This window comes from Heteronotia binoei, chromosome 10, assembly GCF_032191835.1.
Source record: "Heteronotia binoei isolate CCM8104 ecotype False Entrance Well chromosome 10, APGP_CSIRO_Hbin_v1, whole genome shotgun sequence".
In the NCBI taxonomy this organism is placed as follows: Eukaryota; Metazoa; Chordata; class Lepidosauria; order Squamata; family Gekkonidae; genus Heteronotia; species Heteronotia binoei.
This window is the reverse complement of record NC_083232.1, coordinates 471,524-491,871: the sequence shown is the minus strand read 5'-3', so window position 1 is coordinate 491,871 and position 20,348 is coordinate 471,524. Positions and strand designations below refer to the sequence as shown.

The 20,348-nt window shown below is 59.3% G+C and overlaps 2 protein-coding genes across 5 annotated transcripts in view; one reads left to right on the top strand and one right to left on the bottom strand.

Annotated features, from left to right (window-relative positions):
- Positions 1-20,348, top strand: part of LOC132578050 (arf-GAP with GTPase, ANK repeat and PH domain-containing protein 3-like) — a 403,463-nt gene that overhangs the window by 219,463 nt on the left and 163,652 nt on the right. The window lies entirely within an intron of this gene.
- On the bottom strand, positions 616-5,794 carry CDK5 (cyclin dependent kinase 5). 2 transcript variants are annotated; one of them, XM_060248050.1, is made up of 12 exons: positions 5,733-5,794; positions 5,499-5,587; positions 5,351-5,418; positions 3,650-3,710; positions 3,100-3,156; positions 2,897-2,992; positions 2,696-2,770; positions 2,102-2,198; positions 1,942-2,011; positions 1,426-1,486; positions 1,198-1,278; positions 616-964 (listed from the first exon to the last, which is right to left on the bottom strand). In XM_060248050.1, the coding sequence occupies exons 1-12, from the start codon at positions 5,767-5,769 to the stop codon at positions 878-880; spliced, it is 879 nt and encodes a 292-aa protein (XP_060104033.1). In that variant the 5' UTR covers positions 5,770-5,794; the 3' UTR covers positions 616-877. The 2 variants fall into 2 exon arrangements, with proteins under 2 accessions (XP_060104033.1, XP_060104034.1); XM_060248051.1 differs by lacking the exon at positions 2,897-2,992.

The window sequence follows — 20,348 nt, the reverse complement described above, 5'->3', positions numbered from 1 at the left end:
AATTCCACATGTTAATCACCCTTTGGGTGAAGAAGGACTTCCTTTTATCCGTTTTAACCTGTCTGCTCAGCAATTTCATCGAATGCCCACAAGTTCTTGTATTGTGAGAAAGGGAGAAAAGTACTTCTTTCTCTACTTTCTCCATACCATGCATAATCTTGTAAACCTCTATCATGTCACCCCACAGTCGACGTTTCTCCAAGCTAAAGAGTCCCAAGCGTTTCAACCTTTCTTCATAGGGAAAGTGTTCCAGCCCTTTAATCATTCTAGTTGCCCTTTTCTGGACTTTCTCCAATGCTATAATATCCTTTTTGAGGTGTGGCGACCAGAACTGCACACAGTACTCCAAATGAGACCGCACCATCGATTTATACAGGGGCATTATGATACTGGCTGATTTGTTTTCAATTCCCTTCCTAATAATTCCCAGCATGGTGTTGGCCTTTATTGCAAACGCACGCTATCTTGACGTTTTCAGTGAGTTATCTACCACGACCCCAAGATCTCTCTATATAAAGAAGAAACACCCATAAAGGGGTGCCATAAAGAAACACCCCCCCCCGCCCCAGAATTCCCCTGAGTGGGGGGTGGGGAATAAAAACGCAGGAGCCGACAGAGGTCCAAGAAGCATTTTATAGAATTCACAAATATTCACATCGGTTCAAATCCATGTCCCCCTCCCTCCCCCCGCCAGGCGTTGAACATGCTTGCAAGAGGTGATGGGGAGGACTGGGCTGACTTCGGCAGGGCAGGGGGGGGCAAGCTGACTAGCCCCCCGCCGCCCCAGGTCCCATCAAGATCCCCCTTCCAGCTGGTCCCATCCAAGGCGCGGCCTCTGAGCCCCACCTGGCCCCACGGCTGCCTGCAGTGGGGGCTGCTAAGGGGGGCAGAAATCTGTGAAGTAGGGATGCTGAAGAGCCTCCTCTGCCGAAATCCGGTGGACCGGGTTGCACTTCAGGAGGTTCTGGAGGAGGAAAAGGGGGAGGGGCTGAGCCCTGGGGGGCTGGAGGTGACCCCCCCCCAGTGGTGCCTCCTTGGCCCCTTCCCCTGCAGGCCCCGGGGCCTCCTCTCCCTGCCACAAAGCCCCTCCCCCCACAGCTCTGCCAGTTGGTCAGTTGGGCTGCTCCTGAAGGCACCTGCCAAGGCCAAGGAGGAAAGGAAGGAGGAGGCCGGGAGATGGGGGGGGGGGGCACTCACCTGAAGCAGGTCCCGGCCAGTTGTGTTCAGCTTGGGCACCACGTTGACCAGGGACGTCGTGGCAGGGTACATGGGGTACGGCTGTGGGAGAAGGGTGGGTGAGAGCCAGGTCAGGAAGGGGAAGCATCAGTGGCCTCCAGGCCCCTGCCCCCTCCCCCCGTCAATCCCCCAGGGACCCCCAGAAAAGGAGGCTGCCCCCATTCCCCCCCCCCGCCACTATGGCTGTACCTTGTAGTCTGGCAGTTTGGTCATCCCCGCCCACTGCTCCTCTGTCGGCGTCCCCAGCAGCGTGAGAGAGTTAAGGTGGCACCACGAAGCCTCGGCCTCCCTCTCAGGCAACAGGTAGACACCACCCCCCTTCCCAAGCACAAAGCCCCCCCCCCCCTGGCAGAGCACCATCAAGTTCCAACGAAATCATGGGGCTTTCCAGGCCAGAGATGAACAGAAGTGGCCTGCCTTCCCTGGGCCTCCTGGGTGGTGTCACCAACCGTCACCAGCCCAGCCCACATGACGAGATCCTAGCAGGGTGGGAAATGCTGGTCACAGCAGGAGATTTGATTGGTCACGGCCTGCCTCCTGGTAGCGACTCTGGCCCATCCCAGCACTAGCCAGGCCTGACCCTGCTTCGCTTCCTAAGCAGACTGGGGGAGCCTCGGCCATCCGGCTCAGGCCACCCTCCCCCCCAGGTGGGGCCAGATAACTGCAGCACTTGTCTCCCCCACCCCAGCCCCCAGCCAAGGATATCGGAAGATCCTCTTCAGCTGGTCATCGACATCGTTGCCTGGGAACAGCGGCCGCCCTGCATTGGCCAGCTCTGGGAGGGGGGGAGAGGGGGGGAGGTCAGAGGGCCCCTGCCCACAGCTGTGCCACCACCGGCCCCTCCCTGCCTCCAGGGCATCCTCACCTGCAAAGATGCAGCCCGCAGACCACATGTCGATGGATGTGGAGTAGAGTTTGGCACCAAAGAGCACATCGGGAGGGCGGTACCAAAGTGTCACCACCTGCAGGGAGAGGGAGGGCGGGGCAGGGTCTGGCATCACAGGAAGGGCGCCCGACTACCCTTCATCCCTGGCAGCGTGTGGCTGCAGTGCCAGCCACCTGCTCGGGCTGCGGAGGGCACTGCCAGCCCCCCAAGGCCAAGCACTGCGAGGGAGCCAGAAAGGGGGCGCCTGCCAGGCCCACCTGCTCCCCCCTTGCCAGAGGAACTGCAGCATCCCTTTGCTGCCACCCTCCCCGCAGCCCTCCATCTAACGCTCCGGAGGCCTCACTCACAGAGACTGGGCAAGAGCAGCAGAGCAGAAGAAGGACAGGAGCCCTTTCCCCCACCCCCCGTTCAGCTGCACCAGCACTAACCAGGCCTGACCCTGGGGGGGGGGGCATCAGGGCAGGAAGTGTAGCTGGGGCCCAGGCAGGAAAGGCTCCAAGGGGGCAATCGCTAGGGGCGTTGTGTGCGCCCCCCTCCCTCCCTCCCTCCCTCCCTCCAGCCAGTCAGGCTCACCTCAGCCGAGTAGCAACGGACAGGGATCCCGAAGGCCCGGGCCAGCCCGAAGTCAGCCAGCTTCAGCTCCCCGTTCTGCAGGGGAAGGGAACAGTGGGTGGCCCTTGGAGCACAGCCCCCTCCCCGCGCCCCCCCTCCTCAGGGCTGTGTGCCCCCACCTCCTCCCAGGCCCTGGGAGGGTGCAAGGAGGGACAGACTCACCCGGTTGATCAGGAGGTTCTGGGGCTTGAGGTCGCGGTGCAGGACGTTGCGGCTATGGCAGAAGCCCAGGCCTTTCAGCAGCTGATACATGAAGGACTGGGGAGGGAGCGGGGGGGGCATCAGCCACCCAGCAGTCACCAGGGCAGCCCCTCCCTCCGGGAGGCACCTGGGTGGAGCCCCTGCCCCCATCGCCCCCCTCTCACCTTCACAATCTCGGGGTCTAGGTCCCCATTGCAGCTGTCAAAGTATTTCTTCAGGTCCTGGCAGGAAGGAAGGAAGGAAGGAAGGAAGGAAGGAAGGAAGGAAGGAAGGAAGGAAGGAAGGAAGGAAGGAAGGAAGGAAGGAAGGAAGGAAGGAAGGAAGGAAGGAAGGAAGGAAGGAAGGAAGGAAGGAAGGAGTCAGAGGAGGGGGCTAGCCAGAGCCACGTGCCCCCCCCCTCCCAGTGATGGTCAAGACTGAAAGGCTGGTTTTGTCCCAAAGGGGCAGCCGGTCAGCTTCATGGAGAAGGGCTGGGGGAGTCAGCAGTGGAGCTGGGGGGGACAGACAGCCAAGACCACCCACCGGGGGGTCTCCAGGGTTCCAGTCCCCCCCCCCCCCACTCCTTCCCATCAGTCCTCTGGCCCTGGCCTGCTCGGAAGGGAACTTGGCCACCCCTCCCCTCCCCACCCCTCATCACAGGATGTCACCTGGTTGGCCAGGAGAGCTGCTTCCCCAGCCCTGCTTCAGGAGTCCAGCTGCCCTCTCTCTCCTCACCTGGTCACAGAACTCAAAGACCAGCGTCAGCTTCTTGTCGCTGTGCAAGACATCGTGCAGCCTGGCGGGGAGAGCGAGACAGACCGGGTGCCAGTCATGCCCTGGACAGGGAGCTGGGGGAGGGTCTTCAGCCCCCCTCCCCTCCCCTCCCAGGGCCTAGCTCCAAAGGAAAGGAAGAGCAGCCAGGTCAGCCAGCCTCTCTCTCTGTGAGGGAGGGGGGCTCAGGGCCTCTGCTTTTGAGAGCCAGGTAGTCTGCAGCAGGTCCAGATTCTGCGCACCCAACGGCTCCTTCAAAACCCAACTGTGCAGCTGTTGACCACTAACTTCTTGTGAAAAATCTACCTCTGTGTTGGATGACAAGAAAATAGCAAACGTCAACTTGATTTTCAAAAAGGGCCCAGAAGGGGATTCAGGGAATTAGCCAAACATCTAGTCCAGGTAAATTGGCAGAGACTGTAGTCAGACTGTAGAATTAGGAGGCACATGGAGGGACAAAACCGCTGAGGGGAAACCAGCCTGGCTTCTGCCAAGGGAAGTCCTGCCTCACCAAGCTTTTGGAACAGGTAAACAAGCAGGTAGGCAGGGATGATACAGTAGCTGTTCTGCACTTTCAAAATTCTTCTGGCAAGGCCCCTCACCTAAGAATCCTAAATTTAGCAGAGACAAGAAGAGGAGTCCTCTCAGAGACTAAACAATGGGGAACTGGCAGGAAACAGAAAAGAGGAACAGACAAGCCATTCCTGCAAGGGTGGGAAGCCGGGAGTGCTGCCCTGGGTGCTATTTCATTTGGGATTGGGGGTGGGCAGTCAGATCTGCAGATTATACCAAATTATTGGGGGAAGGCCTGTGAAGAGCTACAGGAAGATCTCTGTAAACGGGGTGGGTGAACAATAAGTGTAAGGTGAAGCATACTGCAATTTTAGAATCCAGGGTGTGTTTGTGCGTGTGCATGGATGTGTCGCCCATGCTGATGGGGTCAGAACTGACTGGAACTTTCAGTGTCAGGACTGATTCTGGGGCGGGGTGTGTGTGTGTGTGTGGAATTATTGCTTAAGTCTGAAGCAGCAGAACACCTTGAAGAGCAGCAGAGTTTCCTTCAGGGGCTAAGAAGCCTCCTCCCCCATGTGCATGCCCCCCCTGCACACTCCTTCTGTGGTGGAAGGCGGAATGGAAATGTCACCTCAGTGTGCAGCAGCAGCAGCGAGAAAGGCAAACTTCTGGGAAGGATTAGGAAAGGGAATGGGAACCAAGTGGCCTATATTGTCCTGTTCATTTATTCCTGTTGCAGATCTCTGGTGAGGCCTGATTTGAGAGATGGTGCAGTTCTGGCACCCATGAGGCTGAGTGGAGCTAGCGGGAGCCCCCAAGGCGGAGGAGGAGGAGCCTGGCCCTTCCCCATTCAACTGATGCGGGGTGGGGGGCGGGAGGGGGGGTCGGTCCACAAGCAGAACTGCCAGAAGCAAGCGAATGGGCAGGAGGTTCAGGCTGGACCAAAAGCAAGAGAGAGAGGAGAAGGTGGCCTTTGCTGCCGCAGGGCCAGGTGGCTTTTGGAGGGGGAGGCAGGGCCAGCCGAAGACTGGGTGCTCTGGCGCCCTAGGCAGTTGCCTAGTAGCAGGGCTGGCCCTGGGGGGAGGAGAAGGCCCGGGCTGAGGGGAGCCTCCCGCACCCCCGGGGGCGGCAGAGGAAGTCAGCCCCTCTCACCGGACGATGTTCTTGTGCTTCAGCTCCTTCAGCAGGCAGATCTCGCGCAGGGCCGAGCTGGGCACCCCCTGCAGGGCAGAGAGAGAGAGAGGGCAAAACGCTGCAGTGCTGCCCCCCCCACCCCGCCCCCCCCCAGCCCGCGGCGCACCTCGTCGTCGTCGTCCAGCCGCACCCGCTTCAGCGCCACGATCTCGTGGCTCTCCCGGTTCTTGGCCTTGAAGACCGTCCCGTAGGTGCCTGCGGAGCGGGGGGCGCAGGGTGAGGGGCGGCGGCGGCTGCAAAGGCTCGCTCTGCTGCATGCAATGCCGCCCCAGCCCAGCCCACGCCCTCCCCCGCCCCGAGACCCCTCGCTGCTCAGCCCTGGCCTGGCGGTCTCACCCACCCTCTCCGATCTTCTCGAGCTTCTCGTATTTCTGCATGGCCGGCTCCGGCGGCCCCAGCCCCGGCCCCTGCGCTCCCTCCCGCCGGCCGGGGGAACTACCACTCCCGGCACGCCCTGCGCGCCCCGCCCACTCTCCCGGCAGGCCCCGCGCCCCACCGGGACTACCACTCCCGGCACGCCCCGCGCGCACGCAGAAGGACGCAGGAGGCCGGCCCGGGAGCCTCCGAGGCCGTGCAGTCGGGCCTGGCCCCTTGGCTCCCTCTCCAGGGCACCTCCTCGAAGGCGAGGGGGAGGGCCTCTTGCAGGGGGAGGGAAATACCTCCCATCCCATCCCAGGTTGCCAACCTCCAGGGGCAGGCTGCAGATCTTCTGGGAGAAAATGGCCGCTTTGGAAGAGGGTCTCTCCAGGCAGTGCAGAGCCCAGGGAAGCCCCTCCCCTCCAAGCCCGCTCGCCCTCCTGAGGAAATGGGGCTCCAGGCAGCCGGAGCGCTTCCTAGAAAGTGGGTCCTGGTGGAGAAGAAGGAAACTGGAGTCCTCCCTGCTGAAGCCAGGCCCGGCCTTTCCTTCCCTGCACTTCATGCATTCCGTTGCTAAACCTCCCTCAGGGCACCGGCGTGGGACATTCGGCACTGCATGTTTGTCCCCCTTTGGAGGCTGGGGTTTTGGGGGCGTGGTTTAGAACAGCCGCTTTCAGATCTGCAAGTGCAAAGGCTGCGTGTCCAGGGAGCTCAAGATGTTTACTCCTTTCTGAGTCCTGCCCTTTCTTCAGTCACCTTTCTGTCCAGCTCCAACTCAAAAGGGTCCAGGCAAGTAGGCCTGAAAAACCTCGGCTGGAGAGCCGCTGCCAGTCTGAGCAGACAATACTCATTTTGATGGACCCAGGGGGTCTGATTCAGTAGAAGACAGCTTCATCTGTATGTTCATATGGAGACACAGGGGGTGCCTAGGTCTCTTGCAGAGTTTGGTCCCTGGGTTTGCGTCTCTGGGGGCTGCCTGCAACAGTCTCACTTGCTCTGACCCCTCCTGCAATGATTCTCTCTCTCTCTCTCCAGAGATTCCAAAGAAGCATTTTTATGGAGCAAAAGACAAGAGCAGATCAGTGGAGGCAGGCTGGCAGCCAGAGCCCGCTTGTTCTAAAGCAGCAGATGCAGAGGGGCAAGAGCCAAAGGTTGCCACCTACAGCCCCACCCCCAACCCATCCCCAGGGGCCTCTCCTGGGCGGGGCGGGGGGGAGAGGCAGGCCTTCCCTCACTTCTGGGGTGCTGAGGGTGCTTCCTGGCACCCTGCCAGCCCCCCTTCCCCCGCTCAAACACCTGCCCGCATCCTGGGAGCGTCTCCTTCCTGGTGCCTTTCACCCACTGTGGCTTCAGGTGAGCGACTGCCCAGCCTCGCCCAGAGCAGAGGCAGCTCCTCTCACCCCTGCTGCACTGGCCTTAAGCTATGGGTGCCAACCTCCAGGTGAGGCCAGGAGATCTCCCAGAATCACATCTGATCCCCAGACAAGCGAGATCCGTTCCCCTGCTGGAGAAAATGGTTGCCTTGGAAGGTGGACTTTAGGGCAAGATACCGCACTGATCCCCCCCTTCCTTGCTCTACCACAAAATCTCTAGGAATTTCCCATCCTGGAGTTTCAACCTATGGTGTGAGTCCAGGCTGCTTGTCTTTAACCATACCGGGTGTACCTGGATGCACAAGCCCTCTTTTGGTGGAGGTGAAGGGTGGGGGGTTGGCTCTGTTAGCACAGACTCTAGGAAAACAAGATGAAGCAGGAGTCCCGGAGCACCCTTTGTGCCAGAGTAAATGTCAGGAGCCAGAGCTGATAAAGCGCTGCAAACAGCAGAAGGATACTCAGTCCTTCATGCTCCCTCTAAGCTGTGGAGTCTTGTGAGCAAATATTCCATTTCGTGAGCTCCTGGCATTCAAGTTGTGAGTTCCTGCATGAATGAGTTTGCTCTGGGGCCATCCTTCCTGAACCAAGACAAAACTGTATGAGCCAGAGGCTAAAAAACTGAGCTGGCTCATGCTCACTCAGCTTAAAGGGAACCCTGGTAGCTCCTTACATGTGTACTATCACCAAGAAGGGCGAAACAACCTCTCTGTTTTAGTATGTTTCTTCTTTGGAAGAGTATTCTGGACTAGGGAGTGTAATGCAATGCAAAGAATACTGGGATATGTGCCTCTGGCATAATGCAGTCCCCCACCTCAAAGGAAAGGATGCTGTCAGTTGACTCCATGAAGGGTGTGGTAACAGCAGAGTCTCAATTACGCTTCTTAACAGTTGAGAAAGACACTTTTACACTTTGACGTATTTATTGCTCCACTGGTTTCCTCCTAATTAAATCCAACGTATTGTGACCTACAACCTTAGCTTGTGATTACTGTTTAGTCTTTGCATATGTCAAAACACCTTAATTAAGCTGTAGGCTAATTTGCTGTTCAGCTCTTAGAGGCATCTCTCTGCCCATGGATTGTAAGGTTCGTTTCCCTTTCTCCGTGTCGGAGGCAGTGTGGGGGACACACACGAAAGCTCATCCGGGGATGAACTTTGGCTGGTCTTGAAGGTGCCTGAGGAGACTCAGCAGAAGGGCTGGTGTGCGGGGGGGGGGGGTGTGTGGGAGAGGTGACAGAGAGAGGCCAGATAAAAAGATTGTCCGTTTGAGCTGGGAGGGCCCATTTGTCCATGTCACCCGCAGGCCCTAAACCGGTCAGGAAAGATGCTTGTTGGGACCTGCCCTTGGCCGCCTCCTCCTCCTCCTCCTTCAGGCCTGCATTCCTGGCTGTTGCTTCCTGTGCAGCTGAGCAACACGGGGACTCGCTCCACTGGGCCAGACTGATGCTAAGAAGTAAATTAGGTAGACAAGAACTAGGAAATCCATGTCCTTGGGTTTCACCTAGACTTGCAGCAACAGCAATTAACAGGCAACTTTTACTACCTTTTATTGCCCTCCAGACCAAATGGGCTTCCAGTTTATTGCACGATTTTGCCATTTGATCCTACCTTCTTAACCCCCCAGCGACATGTCTTTCAGCCCACGGTGGCCCATCCCCTCGTCTGCCGAAGGGTGCTTAGAGCACGGGAAGCTTCCATTCTGAAGAAAAGGGGCCCCTTGACTCCACTTTTGGGCTCTTGAGGAGGCCTCGCTTCCAGAGGAGAGAGAGACAACGAGCACTGGGGCCTGGAGACCGAGCCCTACCAGGCCTGGGGGAGGTTCAGTCTGGAGAAGTCCAGAAGCCTGTCACTCAGGAGGGGAGGGCAAGAATGGGTGGGGGGAAAGCGTCTTTACTGTAAGAGTTGGTGCCATCAGCTCTGGAGGGAGGTCGTGAGCTTCCCCCCCCCCTCCCCACGCCACTGGCAATCTTGAAGCAGCGGCTGGACAAGCACTGGTCCGAGGAGGGAGGACTAGATGGCCTCTGGAGCCCCTTCTAGCTCGAGGGAGGGAGAAGCGCCACCTTGTGTGGGAAGTGAGGGGAGGGGGTTTCCCTGGGAGGGCTGAGCTCCGACTGCGCAGGGGTGAGTCTGGGGCCCAATTCAGGCACGAAGCTGGGAAGGCATCGCCCGGTCCCGGCCAGGGGGGCAGCAGCGGGGAGCCCACGCGGGCCTGGCAGAACGAGCCGCCCGGGCTGGCATTTGGCCTCTAGCAGAAGCGCCAAGGCTGCGTCCAGCGAGGCCTGGCCACAAGACGCGCGGCCTTGCAGGCTGCACCCCTCCCGGCCCTGCCCTGCCTGCGGGGGGCCCCTCGCTCGCTCCTTCCCCGGCCCGGCTGCGGGGGGTGGGGGGGGCTGGGGGCGGGCCTGCGCCCTACTGCTGGGGAGGGGCTTCGGCTTCTTCTTTCCTGGGGCTGTGGCGCCGTGCACGTGGCCGCATCGGGGGCGCGCCGGGCCCTCACGCATGCGCGCCGGGGGAAGCAGGTCCCCGCCGCCTCTCGGTCTCCGCCCGGGGCTCCCCGGACTGGTGCTGCTGCTGCGCGTCCGCGGTGAGTGAGTGGCGGGGCGGGGCGGGATCCCGGCCGCTCTTTGCGGTTTCTCAGCCGCGCGCCCTGGCCGGGGCCGCGCGGGCGCTCTGCATGCGCTCAGAGGCGCTCTGGGGCAGCCGAGCGGGGCGCTGGCCGGCGGCTGAAGGGCGGCCTTGGCCCGGGCGGGAGCGCCAGCCTCTGAGCCGCAGCCTGCCCGCCGCCCCTGGGCAGCAGCGCTCCACTCTGGCGAGAGCCAGCTCGGGCTTTGCACATGGCACTGCGAAGTGCTCACTCGCGGTCGCGCCTCTTCTCGCCCTTGTCCTTGGGAAGTTCAGTGCGGCGGCCGGGGGGGCGGCGGCGGCGGGTTTCCCAGGAGCTGGCCGGGGGAGGGGCGGCTGAATGCGAGGACGAGCGGAGCCAGCCTGCCCCCTTGGCAGGGAGCCAGAGACGCCCAGCGCCCCCCCCCCAACACACCCACCCCCGCGTCTGCGGGCCGGAAGGGAGCCAGCCAAGGGACGCCACCGCGACCCCCCCCCCCCCCAGTTAGCCAGCCGGCTGCCCGCGTTGGCTTTCTGGCCCCCAGCTGGGGGGGGGGCGGCGGGAGCCGGGCAGTCCGACCACTCGCAGCAGGGCCAGTGCGGGGCTGGGCTTTGGGGCACCCTTGCGCCCCCCTCCCCTATTATGAGGAGTTAAGTCTTTATTGACTTTTTAAACGGCTGCATCTCAGAAGAGAGAGCGAAAGCAAGCAAGCCGGGAAGGGAAGGGAAGGGAAGGCAGGAGGACGTGACATTTGAGTGGTGCTAACTGAGTTCTCTTGAAAGGCCTTCTCCTCCTCCCCCCGCCGAGCGCTGCTCCCCGCAATGAACTGGCCGGGAAGGCCTCTGCCCGAGCCCCGGAGAGCCGCTGCTGGTCTGAGCCGAGCCACAAGTGACTGAAGGCCCCTTGAGGGGCCACCTGTAGGCAGGAGGGGGCAGTCCGCCCGGGTTTGCAGACCCTGCTCCTACCGACGTCTGCCTAGGCCGGGGGAGGCCATAGCCCCCGGTTTTGTTCCGCTCCCAGGCTGCGCGCTGCCCGTGGGGTCCTCAACACCTGCCTGCCTCTTTCTTTCTTCTTTCTTTTCTTTTTCCTTCCTTCCTTCCTTCCTTCCTTCCTTCCTTCCTTCCTTCCTTCCTTCCTTGAAAACCTCTTACCATCCTTTATCAGTAAGGCCACCCCTAAGATGGGAAAGGTAGTTTTGTCCCTCATATTGTGAGAGGGGGCGGCGGGGGGGGGGGCTCTCTTCATAAAGCCAAAACTTCTACCTTGGGTTGTACCAACCAGTAGACAATTCTTTTCTTTGCAGGAATGAACACCCCACTGCCACCCGGCCTAGCTGGGTGCGCGCCCTGTCGGAGAGCTGCGGGCACCCTGTGTGCCACACCAGCCACCACACACCACTGCTGGGAGGGCAGAGGCAGCCAGCGGAGGCATGCCCTAGGGCAGGGGTGGCCAACGGTAGCTCCAGATGTTTTTTGCCTACAACTCCCATCAACCCCAGCCAGCATGGCCAATGGCTGGGGCTGATGGGAGTTGTAGGCAAAAACATCTGGAGAGCTACCGTTGGCCACCCCTGCCCTAGGGAAGGGCCTCATGTGGCCTAAGAAGGGGCCTCCTTTTTGGCCCACCTGGCTCCCTCCTCCTCCCCAGGACACACCTTGGGGCTGCTGGGCATGGCTTTTTGGAGGGTGGTGCTGGGTGGGCCCCTGACCTCGGGCTGCCATCTCCTGGGGCTGGAGTCTGCTGGGGCTCCCGGGCAGGTGTGAGCAGTGTGGGGGGGGGAGATCCTGGATTCTTGGGTTCCAGTCACTTTGTAATGCCCCCTTGGGGCACCTGTTGCCTTGGGGGAGACTCCTCCTCCTGGCTGCTGGAGGCAGAGGGTGGGTTCAGGCCCCTCTGCTTGGGGCTGCTGTCTTGCCCTCTCCCTCCACCAGAGATGACCCCTCCCATGCAGTGGAGATCACCCTTGTGCCTGGGACAGCCATGGGGGGGAGGCAGGCCGCGGGTGGCCCCTGCTCCAGGCAGGGCTCCCCAGGCAGAGGGACCTGGCAGCAGGGGCTTCTTTGCCCCCCCACCTCCTGCAGATCCCCAGGCCTGGTCCAATGAGGGAGGGGGCAGCCGGAGGGGAGGGGGTGCCCAGGCCGAGCCCGTGAAAGAGAGAAAAGCTTGGGGCATTGGGGGGGAACAGGGTGGTGGGGAGGAGTCCTCAGAAACATGTTCTCTTTTAGAATGAGAGAAAGGCTTTCTAAGGCAACGGCCTTCTTGCTCAAAACAAGCAGCGTGAAAAGTCTGAGAACTCTTCAGTTTTTCCTATCATGGGAAGTTTTGGTGCACACTTTTCTCCCCTTTGGAACGAGTGAAATGGAAGGACCTGCAGCATTAGAATGTTGGAGGAGTGGTCTGCAGCGTTAGACCAGGGCAGCATGGACATGTTTGAAATGTCTTTTTGTTTAAGTGTAAATAATGTTTCAAACATTTGGTATGCTATACTACGAGCAAGGGTACTAGATTGCTTTAAAGAGTTCATGGTATTCAATGCGAAAGTTTAACTTGGTATCCAAATACACTGTTACTTGTTGCAACTGTCTGAGAGCATTCCTGCCCAAATAGTTCAGGGGTGGCCAGCGGTAGCTCTCCAGAAGTTTTTTGCCTACAGCTCCCATCAGCCCCAGCCATTGGCCATGTTGGCTGGGGCTGATGGGAGTTGTAGGCAAAAAAACATCTGGAGCGCTACCGTTGCCCACCCCTGAAATAGTTTATTTCCACTTAGAATAACAGAATTGGAAGGGACCTCCAGGGTCATCTAGTCCAACCCTGCATAATGCAGGAAACTCACAAAGACCTCCCCCTAAATTCACAGGATCCTCATTGCTGTCAGATGGCCATCTAGCCTCTGTTGAAAAACCTCCAAGGAAGGAGAGCCCACCACTTCCCGAGGAGGAAGCCTGTTAGAATCATAGAAGAGTTAGAAGGGACCTCTAGGGCCATCTAGTCCAACTCCCTGCACAATGCAGGAAACTCACAAACCCCTCCCCCTAAATTCACAGGATCCTCACTGCTGTCAGATGGCCATCTAGCCTCTGTTGAAAAACCTCCAAGGAAGGAGAGCCCACCACCTCCCAAGGAGGAAGCCTGTTCCACTGAGGAACTGCTCTAAGGTTAGGAAGTTCTTCCTAATGTTGAGCGGGAAACTCTTCTGATTTAATTTCAGCCCATTGGTTCTGGTCCTACCTTCCGGGGCCACAGAAAACAATTCCACACCATCCTCTATAGGACAGCCCTTCAAGTCCTTGAAGATGGTGATCAGATAACCTCTCAGCAGCCTCCTCTCCGCTTCCAGATTGTCCTTCCCCCTCCCACCCTGGTGGCAAGGATCAATGGGCGGGGAGGGGGTGCTGGTTGTATTAGAGGATGCAGCAGCTGCCACCTGTCAAGTCCTGGGGATACCGGCTGTTGGTGACTGACTTCAGTTCTCCTCCGTTCCACTTTCTCCTCACAACAACCCCCTGAGGCAGGTCAGACTGAGAGGGCGGGGCCTAAGGTCACCCAATGAGCTTCTGTGGCAGAGTGGGAATTCGAACTCAACTCTTCCATCTAACTACTACACCATGCTGGTTTTCTAAAACAGAAAAGCAAGCTATTTATACTTTTAAAGTCCATAAATATACTAACTAGGAGAGTTATGCAAAACTGTACATGGGTTCAGGATCCCAGGACATTTTCCATTTGTGTCCCCTCCTCCTCCTCGGGGGCAGGACAGCTGCTCCTCGGTGACTACTGCCCATGCCCCACCTGCCTGTCCATTCCACTGGCAGCTCTGGGCTTGATGGGGCTGGGGGAGATGGGCAGAGTGGGCATGAAGCAGGCCAGTGGTTTGCCCCCTTCCTACTTGCTGCCATGAGAGTGGTGGGGATCCGCCCAGGATGCTGGGCTGTGTGGAGGGGTTGGCTGTGCAGGGCCAGAGGGTTCCTAGGCCTGGGGCTGACTCCTGTCTTGGAGGAGGCCTGGTTCTCCTCCATCGGTTCCACCTCCCTCAGGGGGCTCCACAGGCTGGTCACCTCCAGGTCTGTGCCAGACACTCTGCACCAGCCGGCTGCCAGTCTCTTTCCAGCCCCCCACCCGCCCTGCCCAATGGCTGCTGGGCTTTGAAAGAACACTTCCTCCCGTATTGGCCAGTCAGTCACTGGCCAATATGGAGGGACTTCTAGTTCCCACACCCAGGGGGGGTTGTCTTGGAGGCTTTGTGGGAAGGATTTCCCCCCAATGGGATTGTTTGATCCCATGGCTGTGTTTGGCTGAGACGTGGAGACGCTGAGAGCCACATGGTCCTCCAGAGCAAGGGGGCAGGGGGCACTGGAGGTGGGCCCCTTCAACTGGGACTGACCAGGCCAGAACCTTGATGCTGGCAAAGCCCCTTCCCCATTTCTGCCTCCGCAGAGTACGGAGGTCTGGGGGAAGCTGCCAGAATGTCCAGTAAATCCCCGCCCCAGCCAGAGCAGGATGCCGGGTTGTGAGAAGCTGCTGTTGGGACCACACATGTGCTTTTGTCTCTTTGTCTTTGCTGGTAGCTGAGGGTGCTGGCTGCTTCCCTGTGTTCTTGGGGGCTGAGCCTCTTGGCTGCAAAGGCGGCTTCTTAGCTGAGCCAGTGGTTATCTTTGTCCCCCCAGCCCACTATGGCTGTTTCTAGGCTATGGAAGTGTGAGCTGGTGGGTTTGGCCCTCCCCTGGGGATTGAGGGGGAGGGAGCTCTTCAGGGGGAAAGGGAAGAGAGGAGCACAGAAGATCTCTGATGGATCCAGGTGGGCAGCCGGGTTGGTCTGAAGCAGCTGAACAAAGCAGGAGTCAAGTCGCACCTTTAAGACCAACCTGTTTTCATTTAGAACGTCAGCTTTCGTGTGCTCGATCTCCGAGGATGGAGTGAGCTGAGAAGGAGCCTCCGGAGACCTGTAGCAACAGCAGCAGCCCCCCCACCAGCCCCCCCTCTTCCTCGGAGAGGCAGCAGTGCCTGGAAAGGTGGCATCTGCATCACAGTCACATGAGTCTCTTTGGCAGGCAATCAGTCTCTGCTTCTCACTCACAAGTGCTTTCTCAAAGATAAAAGTTGGGCTCCAGAGTTGTCCTTTGCCAGGCAACTACAAACAGATACTGGAGGGAGTCTGTATTTTGTGTTGTTGAGCAGTTCTTCCTCCTCTTGCTAACACACTTGCTTGTGCACCTGATGGAGCCCCAGCAAGGACCGGTGCTGTGTGTGTGGGGGGGGGAGTGCTCCGTACTTGAAAGCAGCCCTGCCCGGTGTCTTTATGCAAAAACCCTCCATGAGCACCTGCACGAGTCCTCACACACCATCCTGACTGATGTAGAGGAAGAATTGCAGATTTATACCCTCAGAGGCTCACAATCCCCCATATCTTCTCCCCCACAACAGACACCCTGTGAGGTGGGTGGGGCCGAGAGGGCTCTCCCAGCAGCTGCCCTTTCAAGGACAGAGTCTCAGAGCGGCCACAGTCTCCTCCCCCTTCCTCCCCCACAACAGACACCCTGTGAGGAGAATGGGGCTGAGAGAGCTCTCCCAGAAGCTGCCCTTTCAAGGACAGAGTCCCAGAGCGGCCACAGTCTCCTTTCCCTTCCTCCCCCACAACAGACACCCTGTGAGGTGGGTGGGGCCGAGAGGGCCCCTTTCAAGACAACCTCTGTCAGAGCCATGGCTGACCCAAGGCCATTCCTGCAGGTGCAAGGGGACTGCATGTCCAGTCCCCCTCCAGCACTGTGGGCAGTGGTGAAGGAGCTCCTTGGTGTATCTCCAACATAACTTTTGTGGGATGTGGTGTTCGTGTGGCCCTTCAACCCCTCAGAGCAAAGAAACCAGCTCCAGGTTACTAGACGTGGTGAAGGGAAACTCCAGCGGGGTGACTTTCAACAGCTTGCTCAGGCCTTTCCGTTGCAGCAAGGGAAGTTGCTATTGGAGGGGGCATCTCAGATTCTTGGGCGGGGGGTGGTGCTCGAAAAAGCTTTGTAAATCCTTTCTGAGTTCTTGGGCTGGGTTTCTCTTTCTTTTACTTTCCCCTCCCCTCTATTCACCTATGTGGAGGCATGAGGAAGTGGTCTTGCACACAAAAGCTCACACCTTGAATGGTTGGTCTTCCAGGTGTCTGGCTGGACTCAGATGTCCTTGTGCTGCTTGAGACCAGCAGGGCCGCCCCCCCCCCCCCGCCCCAAGCTCTGCTCTTCTGACTGTTGTCTGCATTGTTTTTGATTGGTGGAGTGAGGTGTGCCCCTGCCGTGCCCGACCCTCTTCTGCGGACCTGTCTGGATTCTCGCCAGGGTGCCCACTCCTGGCGGAAGGGCCTCTGCTCTGGTGTGTGCGTGGCAGGAGGCAGAGAGGCACTTGTGCTGCAGCCTGACAGTGCAGGTCCATGAAGGTCCCGCTTGTGCTGCTGGGTGCGTGATGCTGCTGCCCTCACCCACCAAAGGCCCTCTGGCATCCTGCACAAACCACAAAAACATCTGGGGTGAAACTCAGACTGGCAGCCAGATGTTCACATGAAGAGGAGCTGCAGACTGACTTCCCCGGTGGGGGGGGGTCACGTGTGCCCCAAACAGCCAGCGGGGCCCTTCCGCTCTGGAGGAGCCATCTTGTTCCAGGAGATTCTCCCCCCGCCTGGCTGGCTGGATCTCGCTGCAGAGAGGTTCCCCGCTGCTGCTGGCTGACATTGAGGGCGCACCTGCAGGCAGAACATGATCCGGTCCTGGAGATGCACCGTCAGCTTTCTGGGCAGGGTCCTGGACGGCAGGATTTGTTTGCCCGTCGTTTTTCTTGACTGGTTTCCAGGGTTCCTCCATCGGTCAGAGTTTTCTCCGTGTTTCTCTTCTGCAACAACATCCTTTTTCAGTATTAAGGGAGAGTCCCAGAATGTGCAGCTTGCAATATTTTGCTGTGGGCCGTTCCAGAAGCCCGTGGCGACTTGGCAAGAGGTGGTGGGCAGAGGGGGCGTTTTGCTCATGCCAGGCCAAAGGCTCTGCTCTGCCCTGCCCTCATGGATGGTGCATGATCTCTGAGCTGAAGGCCCTCTGGGTTGGCTCCCCTTCCTCCTCCCTGGAGCTGGTAGGAGGGTGGTCTGGGGCAGCCCAGAATGAGGGGGTCTTCTGGGGAGCCCTGAGATGAGGAGGCACTGCTTCTGATGGACTGCTCCGCTCCCCCAGACCTTGGAATGGTCTCTTTGCATCTCCCGCCCTGGAACAGAAAGCAGCCAGTTTTTAATCAGAGAATGGAAGCAGAAAAGGAAGCCTTTTTTGGACCAGAAGACACAGCAAATGTTGGCCAGTTTTGAATCCTTGGGAGGAGTCGGAGGAGGGGAGGGGAAAGGAAAGGGTGCCCCCCTTCACTATGCAGGGAGAAAGGGAAGCATCAGTTGCTGGTTCCTCTGAATTCCCAGCTTCCCTTTTTTAAAAAGTCCAGACTCTTTTGTTGTGTAGGTATAAGAGGAAAGGCAAAGCTGTAACGGAAAGTGCTAGAACTTGTTACAAATGAAAGCTGGAGATGCAGAGGGACTAGTAGACAGGCCATTAATACTACAGTGGTGTGTCTCACCAATTTTTTGGGGGGAGGGGTTATAAAACGGGCCTACAAAAAAAATGTAGCTCTTTCCAGCCATGCACCTCCTGAGGTCCTTTGACTGTGATTTCCCCAAAAAGATTGTACTGAAGCAAGTTTGGAAAAGATCTCCACCAAGTGGGGGAACATGCAGAAAGGGGATGGAAGGTCTGTGGCTGCTTTGGTTTGGACACCGGCCAACCAGCCCGCCCAGCTGTGGTCAGAGTGGCCCGCCCCCCCTCCCTCAGCCACCAGCGGGGGGGGGGGGGTTCAGGTTGCCAGATCCAGTTTGGGAAACTCCTGGAGATGTGGGGGGGGGGGGCTGGGGAGGAGGGGGGGGCAAGGCCAGACAGCCCATCCTCCAAAGCATCTAGTTTCTCTTCTGGGGAGAGGGATGATTGCTGTAGTCTGGAGATGCACTGTAATTCTGGGGGATCCCCAAGCCCCCCCCCCCCGGTTGGTTGCCCTAGCTGCAGTGCAAAAGAGGGGCTGGCTGCGGGCCCCATGCCTGACCTTCTCCCAAGCCCCTTCGAGTGGAAGTCTTTTCTTTCCCTTCTTGAGGGGGAAGACTCTGACCCTCTGGACCGGGGTGGGAGGGGTGGGGTGGGGTGTGAGTTCCGACAGCTCCTGTCTGCTGCTCCAGTCTTCTTCTTCTCCGGACCAGAAGGGCCTTGTGCAGAAGGCTGGAATGAGCCTGCTCTCCCCCTTCTGTTTCCCTGCAGCTGGTGGTGTGGTGACGCAGGGTCCAGCCTCCCCTCTTCACTGTCCCTCCCAAGAGAGAGCAGGACATCAGGGAGGTAAGGAGTCTCCTGTGGGGGGGAGGGGGGAGTGGTGGCGCTGCAGCAGCAGGGCCTTGAGCATGTCCTCGTGGAGAGCACTTTTGGGGAGTGTGCTCAGAGTGGGTGCGTCTGAGCTTCTGTCTTGGCAGGAGGAGGTCTGGTGCCTGCTGGGCTTAAAGATCAGTGTTGGGGGGAGCTTCTCATGTTTATCCCAGCAAGACTTGGAAGGTTGCTGGTCTGTTCCCATCCCCCCCCCCCTTCTTCTAGGACCTCAGTCTCTGTGCAGTTGGGGAAGGTTGCCTGGGTGCCTGCAGGGGTGAGCTGGGCTGGGCATTGCTTTGCATCTGCAGGATGTGGGCCACAGTGGTCTTCAGGGCTGGGAAGGAATTTTTTCTCTAGGCTGCATCTGCTGCTGCGGGGGTCGGGGGGGGGGGATTCCCTTTCCCTGCATCATGACATGGGCATTCGAGTTCCTGCACGTGACATATTTATTGTCCTTTTCTATAAAATGTATATCTCCCACCACCAATTAAGTCAAAGTCATGTTGCAGCTGATTAACTCCTGTCGAGTGCGGGGAGGGCCGGCCCTCCCACTAGGCAAACTAGGGATTTGCCTAGGGCACCAGGCTGGGGAGGTGCCAAATTGGGCCTTCCCAGCCCACCAGCATAGGCAAGCACCCAAGTTTTGCTGGCGTGCAGTCTCTGAATTGCTCCCTGAGCTTCCTCTGCCCAGAGGACACTCAGGGAGGGATACAAAGACTGTGCTGCCAGAAGACTTCCCCACCCCTCTCTCCAAATATTAGAGAGAGACAGGGGAGGGCTTCCGGCTGGCGTGCAGTCTCTGTAGCACTCTGAGCATCCTCTGCCTAGAGGACGCTCAGAGAGTGCTACAGGCGGTAGGGATGGGGGCAGCAGGTTGGAGTGTGGTACCATGTTGCAGCACCAATGATTAAAGAATAGAGGAGGGGGCAGCTCGGGGGGCGGCGTCAGGAAGGTCTGCCTGGGGCACCGCGCAGCCCAGGGCCACCCCTGAGTGCGGGGGTGGGGGAGGAGTTGGGGGGGAAGTGGATTTTGTCTCCTGCCCCCTGCAGCAGGGTGACTGGGCCAGGACCCCCTCCCTGTCCCAACCACCAGAGAGCTTCCCAGGCTAGGGGAATCCATCCCACCCTTTGTGTCTCACAGTCCTTCATCCTCTGGTCCCCAAGGGTGCCCACCCAGGGGTCTTCTGACATGCTCTTCCTTTCCCCCATAGCAGGTCGGGGGGGGGGGGGGCTTTAGAAGAACCCAAGAGCCAGCCCCCTCCCATGTCTGCAGGGAACCTGACCAGAAGAGAACCCTGGTGACCTCTGCTGTGGGGGGGGGGGGGGTTGGAACTGAGCAAAGTTCCCCAGCAAGGGGGTCACCCATTGCTCAGGCCTCTCCTGATGTTGTTCATGCAGCACCTTTGAATGTGTCTCCAGAGGCAGTTTTCGCACCCAGTGCCCTGTTCAATAAGAGCCAGCTGCAGTGTTGAGGTTAAGAGTGGTGGGCTGATCCCCCCCTCCAGCTGGGTGGGCTTGGGGCACTCCTGGTTCTCAGCCCCCCTCCCCCGCACTACTTCAGAGGGAGGGAAGGGTGGGGCAGGAAGCCCCCTCCTCTGAACAGGGCAGCAGGTGCTGCCATCCTGCTGGCTGGACTGGGTTTGCGGGGGTGGGGCCGGGCAAGGAGGCCAGCCCCTCTCACATCCTGCCCAAGCCCTTCCTTTGACAGCAGCAGGTGGGAGGCCCACCAGAGGAGTGGGGGGCTCTTTGGGCCCCTGCCTGGCTGGGGGGCAATGGGCAGGCGGAGCCGAGGAGACCTTGGAAGGGATTTGCAGTGTGGCGGAGGAGGAGGGAAAGAGCCAACAGTCCAAGGGGGAGGGAAGGATCCCTGCTGGACCAGCCCTCCCCTCCCCTCCCCTCCCCTCCTGGCCCCTGTAGGCTCCTGGGGGCCTCTGACCTTGTCAGGGCAACCTGGAGGAGCAGTGGGGACAAGCCTGCCGGCCCCGGCCCCCCACCGGTCTCATTAGGCCACCCCCCGCCGGGCCTGGGCTGTTTTCCTGGGCTGCCTTCCAGGCACACGGCAGGCTTCTGCCCTGGGAAGGGTCTGGAGAGTGGAGAGCAGAGCCTCTCTCCTCCCCCCTCTCTCCTCCTCGCCTCCTCCTCTGGGGTCCCTGGAGGGCAGGGGGGAGGGAGGACTGGCTGCCTGGCTGGCTCCTGCTGCTGCTGCCAGCACTGGGT

What these genes read in the sequence shown, in the direction of transcription:
- CDK5 (XM_060248050.1), bottom strand. Translation starts at nt 5,769, where the DNA reads ATGCAGAAATACGAGAAGCTCGAGAAGATCGGAGAGG. An exon ending in CAGCTGAAGAGGATCTTCCG is followed by an intron (nt 1,487 to 1,941) that starts ATATCCTTGGCT and finishes TAACTCTCTCAC; the next exon opens with GCTGCTGGGGACGCCGACAG. An exon ending in CCAAACTGCCAGACTACAAG is followed by an intron (nt 1,279 to 1,425) that starts GTACAGCCATAG and finishes CTTCTCCCACAG; the next exon opens with CCGTACCCCATGTACCCTGC.